The sequence below is a fragment of the Theropithecus gelada genome, chromosome 7b (genome assembly GCF_003255815.1).
Source record: "Theropithecus gelada isolate Dixy chromosome 7b, Tgel_1.0, whole genome shotgun sequence".
In the NCBI taxonomy this organism is placed as follows: Eukaryota; Metazoa; Chordata; class Mammalia; order Primates; family Cercopithecidae; genus Theropithecus; species Theropithecus gelada.
The window spans coordinates 59,170,710-59,189,640 of NC_037675.1; the positions used below are offsets into that span (position 1 = coordinate 59,170,710).

At 41.2% G+C, this 18,931-nt stretch overlaps 1 protein-coding gene across 4 annotated transcripts in view; it reads right to left on the minus strand.

The window, feature by feature from the left end:
• SLC35F4 (solute carrier family 35 member F4) overlaps positions 1-8,601 on the minus strand; it is a 291,287-nt gene extending 282,686 nt beyond the window's left edge. For 2 of the 4 annotated variants that reach the window (XM_025392277.1, XM_025392276.1), the window contains exon 1: positions 8,456-8,601. In XM_025392277.1, coding sequence (XP_025248062.1) covers positions 8,456-8,558 — 103 coding nt within the window. In that variant the 5' untranslated portion in view covers positions 8,559-8,601. Of the gene's footprint in view, positions 1-7,518; positions 7,732-8,294; positions 8,382-8,455 lie in introns of those variants that run through there. The other 2 variants (XM_025392278.1, XM_025392282.1) reach the window with 2 other exon arrangements.
• Positions 8,602-18,931: the final 10,330 nt, after the last annotated feature.

Genomic DNA, 18,931 nt, shown 5'->3' on the forward strand with positions numbered 1-18,931 from the left:
AAATCCAAGTATTAGCTAGTGGAAGTAGTATTTTGCATTACAAACATCCAGTTTGTATGTAAATTTATATTTTAAATACAAAATACACATCAGAATAAACACTGTAAAAACTACCACACTATCTAACATCAATAGCATATACAATGATATTTAGTATTAACATAGATCTTATATGTTCTAATTTAAAACTACATTACAAAATACTTCTCAAAACCACATATTAATGGTACTTATTTGTTACTGTTTACAAAACACTTCCTCTCATACATAAAGAAGCACAAATCTTACTCTCAGGATATAAACAGAAAGTGAACAAGGAAAGATATTTATTGCATTTATTTCACTAGTAATAGAGAATTTCATAACTTGTTCCAGTTAAAGTGAATAAGAGTTATACAGTATTAATATTGTACCAGGAAGATCAATACTAACAACTTCAAAAGAAGAAAGAGGAGAAATCACATTTTCTTTCTTATGATTTAGTAACTTTATTCTACTCTGTGGTTTTTAAAAAATTGCCTTTTCTTGGCCAGGCACTGTGGCTCATGACTGCTATCCCAGCACTTTGGGAGGCCGAGGCAGGTGGATCACCTGAGGTCAGGAGTTTGAGACCAGCCTGACCAATATGGTGAAACCCTGTCTCTACTAAAAAATACAAAAAATTAGCTGGGCATTGTGGTGCATGCCTGTAATCCCAGTTACTCGGGAGGTGGAGACAGGAGAATCACTTGAACCCGGGAGGCAGAGGTTGCAGTGAGCCAAGATCATGCCATTGAACTCCAGACTGGGCAACACAGCAAGAGTTCATCTCAAAAAAAAAAAAAAATGCCTTTTCCCCCATTGCAGCACAGAAAATCTTAAGAAGGAAGTAAGGACGCAGAAATGCAGAAGTTACAACCAGACAGGTAAAATGATCATAAAACACCATTTAGTGTATTCTCATTCTTTAAAGTACATCTATTTGATTCACTCATTGATGGTAATTTTTTTCTTTTTCTCTAATCACTACTACCATCATGTACTCTTTCTTTTTCTGTGTGAAAATAATTAGCTCTCTAATTTCTTCAAATGGAGCTAAATATTTCATTCGTTAGCACAATAAACTTTATTGAGCAACAGAATATACCACTTTGCCTAAGATAAAATAAATAAAGATAAATCCCTGGCTCTCCCCAAGCTCTATGGGTGAGATAGTTTTGTGCAAAGCAAAAAGCCCAAAATAGTGTGTTAAATGCTGGAGCAGAGGTGAATACACAGCATTACAGGAGCACAGAGGGAGGATTATCCAGCCTGGGGCATTTGGGAAGCTTTACAGAGGACAGCACATTTAAACTGCACTTCTGAAGATAAATAGGAGCTTTCTGCAGGGTGATGAAGGAGACAGAGAGGGAGCACTGGGGCCAAAGTGCAATAAAGCACTGAGAAGCAAAAGAGCATGGGCACAATAATGTCATTAAAACAATGAGCTGCATGATGAGAGTATGACCACAGTGTCAGAGTGTGCGAAGACCCTATGGGATATAAGATCAAAAAGAAAAGGTGGGCCAATGCAGTAGCTCACACCTGTCATCCCAGTGCTTTGGGAGGCCGAGGTGGGAGGATCACTTGAAGCCAGGAGTTTGAGACCAGCCTGGGCAACCTAGCAAAACCGGATCTCTACAAAAAATAATAATTAATTAATTAATTAGCTGAGTGCGATGGTGCCCACCTGTAGTCCTACTCAGGAGGCTGAGGTGGGAGGATGGCTTGGGCCCAGGAGTTTGAGGCTGCAGTAAGCTATAATTGCACCACTGCACTACCAGCCTGGGTAACAGAGTAAGACCCTATCTCTTAAAAAGGAAGGGGGCTTGGGGACAGAAAGAGAACGAGAGAGAGTGAGAGAGAGAGAGAAAGCAAGAGAAATAAAAGAAAAAGTTGGACTAAAAATAAACTAGTGATACTTCACCAACTAGTGATTGGTGAAGTAGATTAAAGTGCTTGCATATATGGAAGACTACATGCATACACGAAAATTTAAGTTATTACAAACAATATAGACCAATGAGATAAATGTTCAGTACAAAATAAAAGCCACTTGCTGTGTCCATGGGCATAAAAAACACTGAAAGGATATATACGAAAATGTTAACACTAATACCTCTGATAGTGGAATTATGAGTAATTTTGTTTTAATCTCTCATTGCTCTCTGCCTTCCAGATTTTCTGCATTAAGCATATATTAGGCAATTAGAGGATTGTGGTGTAAGGGGGAGAAATGTGTGCTAAAATAGAACAATACAGGCTGGGTTCGGATTGTGGCATGCTAAGTAATTTGAACTTCATGCCACAGAAAGTGAAAAATTACTTCACATATTTGATCAGGGGTGTGAGATGAACAGATCTGCACTGTGGAGAAGTAAATATTTTTAAGGTGTGAATGCTGGATTGGAAGGACTTGAGGCTGGGCAAAAGATGTGATGGAAGAAGGCAGTGACCGCAGGACTGGAAAGCACATTATCTGGGGTAGAATGTATAGGATTCATTAACTGATTATAGGGCAAGGCGAAAGGGCAGAAGTTGAGGATAATTCGAAGTTTCTGGCTTGGGCAATTGGTTGGATATAGACATTAGAAGCTGAAATGCATAATAAGGAGGAAAAGGCACATTTTAAGGACAGAATGATGATTTTGGTTTTATGTGTGACATGCCTGGAGGACATTCAGGTAGAATACGCCAAGGAATTTTGAAATATGGGTGTAGGTTCAGAAAAAGTGGACCTAGAAATACAGATACACCAAAGATGGTAATGCCGTGGGATTAAAGGAGCTCACTCAGGGAAAGCAGACAGTGAGAGGACACAGCTGAAGCTAGAACCTTGGGAAATGCTAAGTCATGGCAGTCGTCCAAGCACCCAGAGAACCAAGAAAGCCAGAAGTGGGTAGAGTTCTTTCTGAAGTAGGGATGATACCAGAGCTGGTGTTAAAGTAAAAGAGAAAATATTTACTACAAATTGCAGCTCCCAATAGACAACGATCATAGAAACTGATCACTAATGGGGGATAGAAAAAACAAAAGGCCAACAGGTACAAAGGCACAGAACAAAGAGAGGCAACTGTTTACCAAAGGTAGGTGAAGACAGGTGAAGTAAATGTACTCCTTTACTGATACCTTTCCAGGGAAGGTGGGACTGTTTTGAAAGCTGTCAAAGCTGACCTACTGCATGACTGTTCTAAAACAGTGATTTCAACTCTCTTTTTCACAAACAAAAAAACCAATGTCCACAGAGTGGTGTCCCAGGTCTCAGAGCCAGTTGCTGGCAGGTTTAAGGATATGATCAATTTCCAAACCATTAGGGTTTAATTCAACCATACATCAACACACTGTTTCCCTATACAAACACACAAAAAAGAATACTCACCCCAAAAATATCAATAATGGAATACAATAAAACATGAATGAATTTATCCTTTTATTTGACTTATGGAAATGAATTAAATTTCTTACAGTATACAACCCACCACCTCCTACCTTTCCAGCTAACTTCCACTAGTCTTTGATTCTACTGAGACCTCTAATTCATGGAACCTACCATCTGTTCCCTGTTCCTAATTATCTAGATTTCCTCTTCTCTGCTTACCAGGTTTAAATTCTGTGATCAACCATTTTAATAACACAACTCTCTTGTATACAACTCTCTTGTCCCTATTTTTAAATATACATTGGATAATCTGCAACTCTGGTTATATACTTATCATTACTTGTTCCACGCCTTTGCTGTGTTAATGAATGAGCCAACATACTGGCTGATCTCACTTTAACTTTGTGACCAAAAACTTTAAATGGACCCTTAAGGCTACCAGACAACCTGAGCACACTTCTCCAGTCCATTCACTCTCCCTATTTAACTGTTCGCATCTTCTCTTTCCTCCAGCCTCTATCACATCCTCCACCATCCTCATTCTCATTTGGTGACTCTCTCTTCCTACTTGGAGAAGACTGCAGCAACCAGAAGAGAACCTCAAAAGACTCCCACCATCTCAGTTATACACTTTCCCAAACCTGCCCCACACAACTTACCCTATATCCATGTTCCTATCTAAGGCAATGTCCCTTCTCTTGTGCACTAGTTTCCGTACACTATCTCTCCAACTTCATTAATTTTTCTTTCTCTATTGAATCATTCTCATTTGCATGCAAACATGCTCTTATTTCTCTAATCTTTAAAGAAAGAAAACTTTCTTGAGCCTGCTTCCTCCATTTCTTCTCTCCCCTTTGCACAAAAATCCTTGCAGAGTCATCTATACTCACAGTTTCAAATTCTTCCCTCTAACTCTCTCTTATACACATTCTAATCTATTTTACCTATCCTTATGTGCTCTTGTCAACATTCTTGTCAAGATCACCCATGACCTTCAATTGTCAAATTCAGTCGGTCTTCATTTTACTTGACCTTTCAATAGCATTGGACTCAGCTAATCTCTTCCCCTTGAAACTCTTTTTTACCGGCTTCCAGTGTATCGCATGTTCCTGGTTTCCCTCCTATCTCCCTGGATGCTCCTTCTTGGTATCCTTTAATGGGTTTCTTCTTCTCCTGAACCTCTTTATGTCAGAGTGTCTCAACATTCAATCCTGCCTCTTCTCTATATGCATTCGTTCCTTGGAGGTCTCATCTAGTCTTAGGCCTTAAATACCACCCAAGTACTGGCAAATCCTTAATTTATATCTCCAATCAGACATCTACTCTGAACTGTAAGCTTACTCTACATCTCCAATTACATTTAGCATCTGTAAAATGTTATCCTTATCCCCTGACAATCCACTCCCCCACCCCTTTCCAAAGCTTCTCTACCTTAAAACCTTCCACATTTCAGCTGATGGCAACCCAAACTTAGTCAAACCAGAAAAGATGCAGTCATTTTTTACTCCTCTCTTTCTTACAGATACAATATCCAATCTATCAGGGTACCCTATTGGCTCTAATTTCAAATATATGCAGACTCTGACCACCTTTCTCTTCCTCTACTGCTACCACTCTGGTTCAAGCCACCATCATGTCTCACCTAAGTTATCACAATAACATACTAATTAGATGTTTTCACCCTGTCCCAGTACAGCAGTGAGACTGATCTTTGTGTAAGATAAGTCAAGTCACATCACTCTTCTCTCAAAACTTCAAATGCTCATTTCATTCAGAATACAAGTCAAAGGATTGACAATGACCTCTAATGCCCTCCTTTACCTGCATTCCTGGATCCTCAGTGACCTCATCTCCAACCACTTTCCCAATTGTTCACTGCACTTCAGCCATGCAGTCCTCCCTGCTGTTTTTCCAGCATGCCAGTTGCACTCTATCTCAGAGCTTTACGCTAGCTGTTCCCACTGCCCAGAATGTCTTCTTCTGGATGTCCATATGGCTAACTCCCTGACATCCTTCAGGTCTTTGCTCAATTGTTACTTCCTCAATGAGGACTTCCCTGATGAGCCTATTTAAAATTGTGACAATCTCTACCCCTAGAATATCTTATCCTTTTTATCCTATTGTAACTTTTCAAAAGGCGCTTATCACCTTGAACTGTACTAAATAATTTATGTACTTGTTTATTTGTTTATTGTCTTGTTTCCTCCCACTAGAACTTAAGTTCTTAAAAGGAAAATACTTTCGTCTGTTTTGCTCATTGATGTACTCCTGACACATAGGCGGTGCTCAATTAACACTTGTTGAATGAATGAATCTATTCCCTACCTAAGTAACCACACTACGCATTAATCATCTTTTTAAAAAAAATGTTTAAATAAATATAGAAACAGTGTCTCACTACATTGGTCAAGTTGGTCTTGAACTCCTGGCCTCAAGAAATCCTCCTGCCTTGGCCTACCAAAGTGCTGGGATTACAGACATGAGCCACTGCACCCACCTTTAATCATCTTTGTATCCAGATTTCTTGTTTATATTTACTCAATAACTGTTCATTAATTGAAGAGTATAGATAAAACAAATGCCCTATTGCCCATTAAAGTACCTTCATTTCTCTGAATTCTAATATATTTCTTTTTTTGCATCAGCGTGACTACTAGAATTTTTTCTGGACAAGGTACAAGCAAACAACAGGATGCATTAACAGAAGGCTTGATCTTCAGTGCATTTTCTTAGATGTAAGTCCCCATCTATCTCCAAAAAGGTAAATGGCATAGATATCTAGAGATTGTCCCTCATATGTGATCAGACAGAAAATGAGAAAGTCACCTTGCTTTCATATATTATATGTTCATCACTGTAGCCTTTTTTTAAGTATATTTTTCCAGACTTCCCCTAAGCTGTTGGTCATTCTCTGTAATAGCCAAATCAATTGACCATATTGTACTGGTTTGCTTCAGTGTTTGTTTACTAGTTGAAGCCTGCATTAGGACAGGATTATTTCATGGTGCTCGGTTCCCTGGCCCTCCTCCAGCTTTCTCCTCTCTCAATCTCTCACTGTGCAAAATAGCAATCTTTCTCTACTTCCAAAAGCATGAGCATCCTCAGATTTATCTGACTATCACTTAATTCTCTCTTCTTGTGAGATTCTCTGCGTTCACTCTTTTAACTCTATGGTCTAAACTTAGGTAGGTAAGTGCCCATCACAAATAACCATGCCAAGTTAATCTTTATCCCTTTTGGCTTCCAGTTATAGTCTTGGCCAGTGCTCTTCCCTGTTTTTGTCCTGTTATTGTATTGCAAATGAAGCATGTGCAGCTATTTGAGCAAGTGCAAAAATATAATATGAACATGTCCTTATCTAAAATGTCACTTTTTCAGTATTCTTTTTGGGTTGTTCATTGTTAGCCAAAGTCCCATTGTCATAAAAATTACAATAATAAACTACCCTGAGTCTTTTAATTTCACACACAGCTTCTACATTCTCTAAGCCACTAGAATCCCATGGTTCCTAATTAAAATATTCAAAGGTGAAAGTCAAGTAATTTCCACAAGGTATATTAGTTCCTTTACTTATGTTTCCAGGGTTAAAAAAGAAATCCTTTGCCAATAAAAAGGAGAAGTTTTTGAGTGTATAGTACAGGGATTTCAAAGAGCATTCCACAGTGTGTTATTTTCTTTCCAGAAAATTCTAACACTTTATAATTACTTTTGTATGGAAAATGAATAATTTAAGCCCCTAATGCTAAAAACAGCTAGAGAGAAACCGTCCAAATCAGATAGGCATTTCCTGAAACCAAATGAAATATCGAACTAGAAAATATCTGTGTGAGAACAGCCCGTGGAACAAAGCTCTTGAATTATTATTCAATAGAGAGGAAGCATGGCAGGGGAGAAAGTTACATGAAAAAATGGTGTTTTCTTGTCTTTGTGCCAGAATTTTTGGGGTCCCACGCTTCATAGAAACTGTAATGTTGATTGCACCCCAAATGTCACAGAAAAATACGAATCAGAAATGCTTCTAGGAGCTTCCAAGCTTCTGACAAAAATAATGGCAAAAACATCAATTAAGCTCCATCTGTTGCGACAGAAATGCATTGATAAAGAAAAAAGCAAAAGCCCACCTGCATAGAAACTAAACCGCAGCTACTCCTCCAATTCGGAGAAAAATGAGCTGCACTTCAGTCGCTAGCAGAACTAATCCCAGCAAATATAGCTAGTAGGTTTGTGTACTGGGGGAGGGAGACTGCAAGCAGAGCACACCTCATCGCCCTCCCACCAAAACTGGTCCAGAAACGTGAAAGCATCCACGCCGCATGACCTCGCTTAGCTGGAAGAAAGCAGTGGCCGCGACGTGCGGGTGGCCCTGTCTCTTCCCCTTCTCAGACCACCCCCCCCCCCGCCCCCGCCAAGCCCCTAGTCTTCCGCACGGGTCTCTGGCTGCAAGCTCTGGGGCTGGAAGACCTGAGCAGGTTCTTTTCGCTGCCCAGGGTGAAGAACCTCCTAAAGATGTTGTAACCACAGTAACTCCCGCGCTGGCAGCGTCTCAACAGCCCGGAGTGAACGAGCTGACCCCACCAGCGCCGGGACCCACGTCTGGGTCGGCCGCCCCCGCCAGCCCCACCCCGGAGCCTCCTCAGCCTGAGTCCCCAGCGCCCCGCACGCAGTAGGGTCTTTCCGGGCGTGTAGCCCCTAGGGCTGACTTTCCGCTAAGTGAACAGCCATGTTAGCCTCCTCTGGGCGTAAATCCACCAGGGTGAGCCGGCCGACGGCAGTCAGGAGCGCTCACCCGGTCCCCTCCGCACCTCCCCGCAAGGCTACGACTGTTTCCAAACTCCTGGGCGCACCCAGCTGGGTCCCTTGCCCTCTCACGGTTCAGCACCGAGGACAGCGGACATACTTTTCTCCGCCAGGGTCCGCGCCGCCGGGAAGGCGGCTTTGACAGCGCCGGCAGGGCTGCAGGTGTCCGGACCGCGCGCCCGCCCGTCCGCATCCCCGCGGCACCCCTGCGTGCCCACCTCCCTTCCCCGCCTCGCGCAGGGCAGCCCCGCGGCGTCTTACTTTTCTGGCTGGAGTAACCTGGGTAATAGCCATAGTAGCCGGTGATCCGCAGGATCCGGTCCTCGATAGTGGCCACCCCATTGGGGGCCGCCTTGACATCCATAGAGAGCGCGGGGCGGCGGCCCCGGGTGCCGCGGGGCGGAGAGCGCAGCGCGGGGCCCCGGAGCTGGTGCAGGTGCCGCCGCCGCTGGTGCTGATGTTGCAGCTCGTGCTCCCGCGCCCGGGCTCTGACTCCACCGCCCGGCGCAGCACTGGCTCCGCATCACAGCGGCGGCGGCGGCGGCGGCGGCGGCGGTGGCGGCGGCGGCGGAGAGGCCCCCACTCGGGCCGGCCTCTCTGTCAGCCTGGCAGCTCTCCCGCGCGCCACCCGGAGCACTGCTGCCCGAATAGCGCCCCCTCACCTCCGACGCCCACCGTGGCCGGGGGCGGGTGTGGGCGCCCCACCTGGTCACCAGCTTTCATCATTAACCCTTGCGCGCTCCTTCCCGAAGAGTAGACAACCCAACCCCACCTGATGAAAGGGATGTTTGGTCTGGGGAGTGCGGGAAGAGAAGAGAAGGTGACGGTGGCCAGGGGCTCAGAGAGGGGTGTTGGGGGTGGGAGAAACCCGAGAGGTACTCATAGCTGTCAATGCGAGGAATGAACGCTGTCGCTCAGGGGGAAGACACTTCTGGGGCTCCCCGGGACTCGGGCCATGCTTGGCGTCTACACCACGTCTGGTCTGCTGATATACAAGCATTTCCCGCCGGTGTTAGTTAGTCCTTGCAACTTGTCTAGAAAACTGGGAATCTTTTTTTATGAAATAACAAGAAAATTAGTTCCTGGCAGGTGGTATATGAAGTGATTATCCAGGTTTTGCAGACGGAAAGACTAATAAGTGTTCAAGCCCTCAAGTCTGACTGTCCCTACGGACCTTCCATCCTGCCACTGAAAAATGTCAAAGGCTTGGAAGACTCAGCTGCACACAGCACGCTTATTTTACCAATTCCAAATGCTCTGAGGAGAAATGATTTTCTCTTTATTGCCAAAAATATCAGGAGGGAAGTCCTTCAAACTGTAAATATCTGGACGAGTGAAAGTCTTAGCTACAGTCTAGAGTCTTCCCATTTGAGCAGAACGTCCTTGAAACTGTGTGTTCAGAGCGAACACCCTCTCCTCACGTGTGTGTCTCTTCTGCCTTAGCCAGAGACCCAGTAGGTTAGGGTCAGTGAGCAGTGGAGACAATTCCTCTGTTCATAGTCTGCAGACACAGTTTCCTGCAAAAAAAAAAAAAAAAAAAAAGATAATAATTTTCTAAGTTTCATCTCAGAAATGAAAAGGTGGAGGTGGGGGGTTAGTAGAGAGGAGGGTCAGCTCATCAGCTTAGAGGTCATTTAGGTCCACCTTCCGTACAGAGCTGGCTTAAGACATCCCTGCCAGGTTTCGTATCACTAAAGCTTAGGGAGAAGAAAAAAAAGAGAAAAATAAGTGGACTTCAATGCTCCTCCCAGAAACCTCCAAAGAACCTATTGCACCATCCTGCCTCCAAGCATTTTCCACATTGTGTGTGGGCCCTTAAGAAGGAAGAAATACGCAAACTTTTTTTCTAAAAGGTAAATTAGGTTTAAGCACATGAAAACTCAATATTAAATTTTACAATATGTTTTGGGTTTTCATCCAAACACAAAGCTTAGCACGGAATCTTCAGAGTGGAGTCAATCTGAGATTATTGTGGCTGGAAGGAGAGTTTATCAAGAAACCAATTTCCTCCTACACCTGTTTTCTGGGCTAGGAAAAATGGAAGGGTGGAAAGAGCTAAAGGTCAGAAGGAACTGAAAGGAAAAACCAACACTAGTGCAATGATGGGGAGCTAGCCATTTAAAGCAAAAATGAAAGCATTATGCCTTGACACCCCCCACATGAAATAATATTCAGCACACTTTTGTTAGTTTTATTATTTCTGTGGCAAAATTTATATCAAATGCATGTATTACACATGGTAAAATGTGTTCACATATAATTTTAAATATCACTTTTGTTTAATGTTTCTATAAAAGATAAACTTTCCCATATTACATATATTATATATTTTGATAATAGCCATCATAATCCATAGCACATTAATATATATATCAGTAAGAGAGAAATTAGGAAACAATTCAAGCAGAAACCTTCCAGTGTAACAGGAATATATATACACATACATACACACACATATATATGCATAGACTTTAAAAACAAGTGGTTTTGTCCCATTGCTTATAACTTATCTTGCCATAATTAATGTACTTAAATTATAAATAACAATTACTGTGTAAGTCATTGCCTTCTTCCTACTTTTGTTTTATTTTCAGAAATCTCCATAGAAGTAGATAAAAATGTATTTAACTGGATCTGATCATTCATATAAACAGTAAATTCAGCATAAATTTAAATACTACAATGTAAACACACCCACAAGAGTCTATGTTTACTTTTGAAAAAGTAAAAATTTTCAGACTGACCTGGAAATAAATTTTAAAATAGCAAAGCACTTACAAATCTCTCTATAATCATCTGTAATAGGATGACCAAAATAGTAAATGCCAGCAAGTGCTATAATCTAGGACACACTTTTCTTTTAATGGAAGGAACTGAAATCCTACAATTATAAATTGATAAACTGTCAAAGGTAAATTTCTGCTAGTCATGAGCACTCTTTGGCATATATGATAAAAGATGTTTTAATCTTTCAATAGTCATTTTAGACATTATTAACAATTTACAGAAATTATTTTGAAGAACAAATAATTTTTTTTTGAGACAAAGTCTTACTCTGTCACCCAGGCTGGAGTGCAATGGTGCGATCTCGGCTCACTGCAACCTCCACCTCCTGGGTTCAAGTGATTCTCGTGCCTCAGCCTCCTGAGTAGCTAGGATTACAGGCACCTGCCACCACGCCCGGCTAATTTTTTTGTATTTTTGGTAGAGATGGGGTTTCACCATGTTGGCCAGGCTGGTCTCGAACTCCTGACCTCAGGTGATCCACCCACCTCGGCCTCCCAAAGTGCTGGTACTACAGGCGTGAGCCACCACACTCGGCAGAAGGAAGGATAATTTTTAAAGCATTTTTATGTTTGCATGTTTAGTCTACCAGTTTTCACAGACCCAAATATTCAAATTTACAAAATATGAGCTGCAATGTGTGCTTCAAATCTATTCTGAAAGAATAAAGAAAAGACATAACTTAATAAATGAAGATTGAAGGTGGTTATTTGATTCATAGAATAGTTTATCATGATAGCCCTTCACATAGCCAGTTTCCCTAGTAAAATTATAATTCGATTTATTATAAAACAAAATTAGATTTTTGTGCAGCTTTTTGGGAATTTTTTAATGCATCAAGCACAGGGTATCGATCTGTGATTCCAGATGAGTTTTGTTATATGAGCCATATGTATTTTGATCATCTGATCATATCAGATTAGCTATTTATACTAATTGAGTATACAATGAGTTATTCATGTTGTTGTTTGTTGTTTTTTTTTTTAAAAGTCAAATCATTTGTAACGTAGTTCATGGGATGATCACTTACAGTCCTTGTGTCTGATGCTAGAATAGCTATACCAAGTAATAACATTAAAACTAAATATGATCACTGGGTATAAACTTTTTTCAAAAATAAGCAGTCTGAAAATACCACATCAGTCTATACACTTTGGAAGGATTAGAAAAATAAAATCCGTGGAATCTAGTCTTCAGTACTTTAATTAGCAGATAGGGATCAGAAAATCTGGGCTTTAGTCCTCTTTTTATGGCAGGACCAAGGCACCTAATCTTTCTATTCACCTATTTGAAGTTACCACTGAAAGATGCTGAAAGAAGGGGAAATGATCCTTTTTCCCCTCTGGGAAATTAATATAGTGTACCTATCTCCTTGGGCTAAGAGTAACTTGGCCGCTTGGAGAGCCAAGAATATTTAAGCTTTTATAGTCAAGAGCCAATGTTACTTTGTACAAACACCAGCACTGTTTACAAAGAGTTGACCCCAAGAAATTTAAACAGTGTTAGTGTTTAAAAGCATCTGGCTTCTAGCCAACCAGGTGATAAGAAATGGCATCTGAGAAGGAAAAAGCATGCTCTTAATATTCCATTTTCAGGGAAGTTGTTTTGAGTATTTAACTGCCAAGTCATCAGCCACCCCATTTGGAATGCTGACACAGCCTTTCTCTTTCAATTGTAGGCAATGGCAGACATTGTTAATTTACCTTTCAGTTCAAAGGGGCTAGGTGTCTGTATGAAAAGTCAGGGCAGAGTCCACTCTCTTCATTGACCTCAGGTGCCAGCCTACATCCCAGGACTAATTTTGAGGCTCGACTCTTTGGAAAGGCACTGAACCTCTTTGGAGAAAGTCTTAAGTAATTTCAACATATGTATTCAAATGTTAGAATTTGTCTTTGATCTCTGTGTGTGTGTGTGTGTGTGTCTGTCTCTGTTTCTCCCTGTGTCTCCCTCTCTCTCAGTCTGTCTGTTTTTCTGTCTTTGTCTTTCTGAGTCTGTGTGTGTCTGTTTGTCTATCTCTCTGTATGTTTCTCTCTGTCTCTGTCTTTCTCTTTCTCCCTCACCCTACAGCATTATACTGTACTCAGCAGTACAGCATAGTGGTTTAAAGCATGGACTTTGGAGCAGACTGCCAGGAGTCATTTCTGACCTCATCATTTTCTAGCTGTGTGACCTTGGGTAAATCTTTTGAAATCTCTATGACTCAATTTTCTCATCTCTAAAATATAAATATACATCTATTGTACCTATATCGTGGAACTATCATGAGAAGTAAATGAGTTTATATTCATAAAGATCTTATAACTGTGACTGGCATATAGTAAGCATCATAAATATTAGCTATCAGTACTATTTTTTATGCAGACATAGAACCCTTTGAGCTTCAGTTTCCTCCTCTGTAAAATGGGCTTATACTCTACTTCATAGTATTGCTGTGATGGTTAAGTGAGACCACATATTAACATATTTTATGAAGGCCTGGCACGTCGTGTATACACAATAAATATTAATTTTCTTCTCCTAGCCCCACCCCTGCTCTGTCCATTGTTTTTTACTGGAGTTGATTCACACTTTCACTTTTCATTCACACTCTCAGAACTTCACTGTGGCAATTGCTTTTACAGGTCTCCTTTAATTCTTTCAACCATGAGCAATGATCCCATGAGGCAGACGTTGTGTGCCAATGGAATCAGTGGCTTCAGAAGTTCAGTGCTTTGCAGAAAGAGAAGCTGCTCAAGATCAGCAGTTCTTGTCTTTTAAAGAAGCGTGAGCACAGGAAGAGCTGACTTCAGACTGGGAAAGGGACCAAGGCTGTTAGTCCCCAGGGGTGGGAGGCACTCAGGTCCTGCTTGGTGAAGTGGAGAACCTCAGAGGGATCACAGTGTGATGCTCCATGGGAGGCAGGGCCATTAGCCACTAGGCTTCCCAGCTTCAGCAGATATTCTGGTGCCTCCCACCTTGTCCAGAAGCAGCAGAGTCCCCAGCCCCAGAGGGATCACCTGTGGGCTTGACTATTGCACATTTCAGCAACGCCCAGTGGACTGAAGATCAGACCTCCCTGATGCTGAGCTAAGCCAAATATCTCCCCTGACTATGTAAGTCTGCAGCAGGGGAGCCCCAACAAGACTGAGATTGCATTTCCCACTATTTTTATGAGGAATAGGGACTCAGAGTAAGATTTACAGTAATTTAAAGCAAATAAAGATTCTTTTAAACCCTTTTGAACAGCTGTGTTGGTGGTTATACATTCAAACCTGCTACATATTCATTTTACAAATAAGCCTTTCTGTAATTTAAACGTCTAAAAATGCCATGCACACCATGGCCTCAAACCTGCTGCATATTATTTGTCACACAAGCTTTCTGTAACATTAACTGCTAAAAATGCCAACCCTGCTGTGGTAGTCATTGTTACTGTTTGCCAAGTAGTCATGGTTCTCCCCCATTTTAGGCATACCACAGGACTGTACTTCCTGCCCCCTTGTGGTTGTAGGGGGGCTATGTGACTAATTCTGGTTGTGAACAAAAAAACAATTATCATCTCAGTCAGAGCTAATACTAGACACTCAAGGGTTTTCTCTTTTTCCCTCTGACCCCATGACCATCAGCATTCAGGATGACTCTGATACATAAAAAGTAACGTTACTAAACACTGTAATTGAAGAGTTTTAATTCCTTCCATAAACACTACATTTAATTTTCAAATTCTATTCTCTTTATCCTTTGTTTTCCAAAGACATACTATGTATGTCTAAGATCACTAGTTCTCGAAGCAATTCATCAATAAATCATACAGAAGACAAAACAAATTGTTGGAAAGAAACATTATGAGTGGCACAGAAAATCAGAGAGAACAGAAAATTTAAAACTCGTTAGAATGCATCCATAAAACAGAGACTCCAGAATACAAGTTCAATACATCCACATCTTGAGTGACAACTATTGCCAAAAGCAATTTCAGAAATGACTTCGTCTTTAATTTCAAGAACTATCAATCTGCAGGAAATATATTAACAAGGTTTTATTTCATCATTATTTTCAGTATCTGTGATTTCCATCAATAGAACTTGCTCTTTAAATGCCCTGAAATAATACAGAGGTACAAAAGTGGACATTTGTCCTTTTTTTTTTTTTTTCTTTTTTAGTACCCAGCTGATGCTAGAGGAGGCTCCTAACAGAAAGAGCATACCTTTCAAGAGAGAAGCTAAAAAGATTGCACCAAATAACTTTCATGCTCCAATTCATTTTCTTTTGTCTAACCTTTGCAGTGACCACCCTGTATGGATTGCCATTGATTCACCTAGACGCAGCCTGACAGCACCTCACCTCATGCCAATGCTGGACACTTCTAACCTCCCGCACCAGCATTTCCTTGTTGGTGCTGAGACACGAAAGTGCATCTGCTTGGCTCAAGCACGAACAACCTGAAAGTGCAGGGGACAGATGTCACAGTGGGCAAACCTGTGACCATGGGAAACAGGAGCTAGGGTATAAATTCTCCATTCCATTCTGAATGGACTTCCCTGAGAAGCTGTCACTTATGCAGCCTCTTGCCCACAAGACTGTACAATTAGTCAGACTGCTCAGTCTTAATGCTAAACTATGGTCAGCTCAGTCACATGCCCTCATATATATACACTAGTACATAAACCCCTGCCTCTGCCTCAGGCTCTCTTTTCCAAAGAGCTCAGGTTAAGATGCCAATTTTCCTAGTCTCCCCACTTGGTCACTGGCACATATCCCTGCTCCACCAATCACAGCACCCATTCCAAATTTTTATTTATTTATTTATTTATTGAGATGGAGTCTGGCTTTGTCACCCAGGCTGGAGTGCAGTGGCGCGATCTCGGCTCACTGCAAGCTCCGCCTTCCGGGTTCACGCCATTCTCCTGCCTCAGCCTCCCGAGTAGCTGGGACTACTGGCGCCCGCCCGGCTAATTTTGTGTATTTTTAGTAGAGATGGGGTTTCACTGTGTTAGCCAGGTTGGTCTCGATCTCCTGACCTCGTGATCCGACCGCCTCGGCCTCCCAAAGTGCTGGGATTACAGGTGTGAGCCATCGCGCGCGGTCCCATTCCAAATTTTGAATGGGAAGCCAAGTGGAGAAATCCTGGCCATGTCTGCATTGGATATCAGCAGCTGTAACAGTAGTTGCAGCCACACTTTCCATTGTCCATTTCAGTGATATGGACTGTATAAACCTCGAGTTAAATATTTCCATTGTGGAAATTATGGGTTTGATTCTCCCCTGTTATCCATAAATGTATAACAGAACTTGTTATAGTCCCCCAGGCTACCCCATAGCATTATCCCAGGAAGGGTCAATTGCATTACAGTCTATCTCACTGGAACTTCTCCAGTTGTGCTGTGAAAAAAACAAAGTCCTCTTCTGAATTCCAAAGGGGAAAAGAGCCTCAAGTAACATTTAAAGTCTCTACTAGTTCTATATTCCTGTGCCACCCAGGTATTCATCATAGCATCACTGGTAATAATAAAATAATGTAATCAACTCAAATGTCCCAAAAATAGGAAAATGGTTTAGTAAATCACAATGTATCCACTGGGTAGAATACACTTTAGATATTAAAATTATGGCTATTACTATGAAGACTACAAAGTGATGAGAAAAATGTTATGTTCTAATATTAAGTGGTAAAAAAAAAATCAGAATTCTAGATTGGGTACAGACATCTACTACAATTACGTATTTTTAATGCAGGGGAAAAATAGTTAAGATATTCAAAATTCCAAAAAATGGTGGTAAGAGGAGTGAAATTATAAGTAATCTTGCATTTTCCAAGTGTTCCAAAATATAATTTACTAATATTAAAATGAATACAAACACACATACACACACATGACAAACCCTAAAACCCTTTCCCAGATCTTTATTCACCAGCACAGCTTGTTTTATGTGCAATGTGCTGGAGTGTGCCGCCTGCCTGCACATTCATCTTTTTACTAATTGCAATTATCTCCTTTCCATGGAATGTGATGAAGCCTGACTAAAGGTCTCTAATTCTTCTGTCTTTCCATGTTCTCATAAATAATAAAACAGCGTTCCATGACAACGAGTACATAAAAAGTTTTGTAAAATCTCAAAGTAGCCCTAAAATATTTACATTCTTAAGCTAATAAAGTGCTCTAAGTACACAGTTATTTGGATGTAAGTATTACTTGCTTCTATGCAGTAGAACCAAGTGATAAGAACACCCATGCTTGGATAATCCCTACAAATGCGTCTTCATCTGACTAGCACTGCTCCTCCCTCAGCTGTTTCAAAAGGATTTTCTCCCCTGGGAAGCTTCTCTGCTAACCCCATCCTCCTTCCTGGAGGAGCCAGGTATTTGCTCCAAAATAGTTCTTTCCCTGCTGTGTAATCTTCTCCACACTGCATACTTGAGTTCCTCAAAGTCTGTGACTGTATTTGGTTCACCATGGTATGACCAGTGCTTCTCAGAGTACCTGTCACATACCAGGCAATCAAAACACATTAAAGATTGAAGAAATCTTTGTAACAAACAAAAGTTTTCATCAGAAGCCTAGGATCACTTTCTCAAAGTATGAGCAAGGCACAAACACTCAAGATATGTTGACTTGTCTCAGGACCAGAAATGTAATAACTTGCCCAGTGCAAAGTTTGCAAAGAAGGAAACTGAGGCTAGAGGGCTAAACAGATGGTTCAGAGGCCCCTCCATGAGTCTCTGGCAGCCCTTCTCACTCTCAGTGGATCATCTTTCCCTGACCCTGTGCAATGCCACCTTCTGCTATGTGACTTTCTAACTGCTCCTTATGTGCAATCAGATCATATCTACTGATGTTCCCATTCCTCCCCACCGCCTTTCCAAATCAGACCATATGCTTCCCTTCTTCTCCTTCTTTCTATCTTCCTCTGGCTGAGCCCTGGGCTTGGCAGACAGAAGGAATGCCCATCAAGGGTTCTGTTAAATTTAAATCCAAGACGATGTCTGTTTTCCAAAATCTGTGTGAGTTATGTTTCTGGTGTAATCAGTAACTGATTACTTATCCAATCTGTCAACTGTTACTCCTCATCTTTTGGAAGAGGCAGTGGAATAAATAAATAAATAATTTATTTCATGGTGTCTTTACATAACAGTAAATGGATGGAATTATATATATTTTCTTATTATGGAGTTGACATCGTCAACATTCACTGCCATTAACAACATGGGCTCAATTTGACAAATCTTTTGTGAATTCTAATTAATTCAAAGATTTGAATCTCCTCTTTATGTAATCTCCTACTGAAATATTCAGGAGACTTGTTTATTTGTTTCATCATCGGTTCAGGTAAAGAAATCATCAGCTGGGCATGCAAAGGTGATGAGCACATGTTATCTTCTTTCTTTTTCTCTAATTTCCTTCCTTTCTTCATCCTACTCTGCTCTGAAGTTCACTAGGACTTACCACTGCAGTAATGTCAAAATAGTAGTGTTATTATCTAACTTTTACTGCATACCAAACAATTCCAAACCTTAGTGGCTTAAAAGAACAACCATTTATTACTTCTCATGAACTATTAGTCACCTGCATGGTTCTACTAATCTGACCAGGCTTGGTTGATCCTGGGTGGGCTTGCTTATGTATTTGTGGTTAGCAGGTAGATCAGCTGGGGACTGAATAGTCTAGGATAGGCTCTTTCAGATGTCTAGTGGATGGGAGCTTGGGATAACTGGGCCACATATCTCATGACACAGCAGTTTAGTCCAGGCTTGTTCATGACAGCAGCAAAATTCCAAGAGTAAGATTTAAGAATGCAAAGCTTCTTGAGGCCTAGACTCAGAACTTACTTCTGTCATTTTCTATTGGCCAAAGTAAGTTGCAGGTTAACTCAGATTGATTGGGTGGAGAAATGGATTTTGCCTCGTGGTGAGATTGCTGCAAACAATTGTGGCCATTCTTGGATTCTACTACATCTAACTAATGTAAATCAATG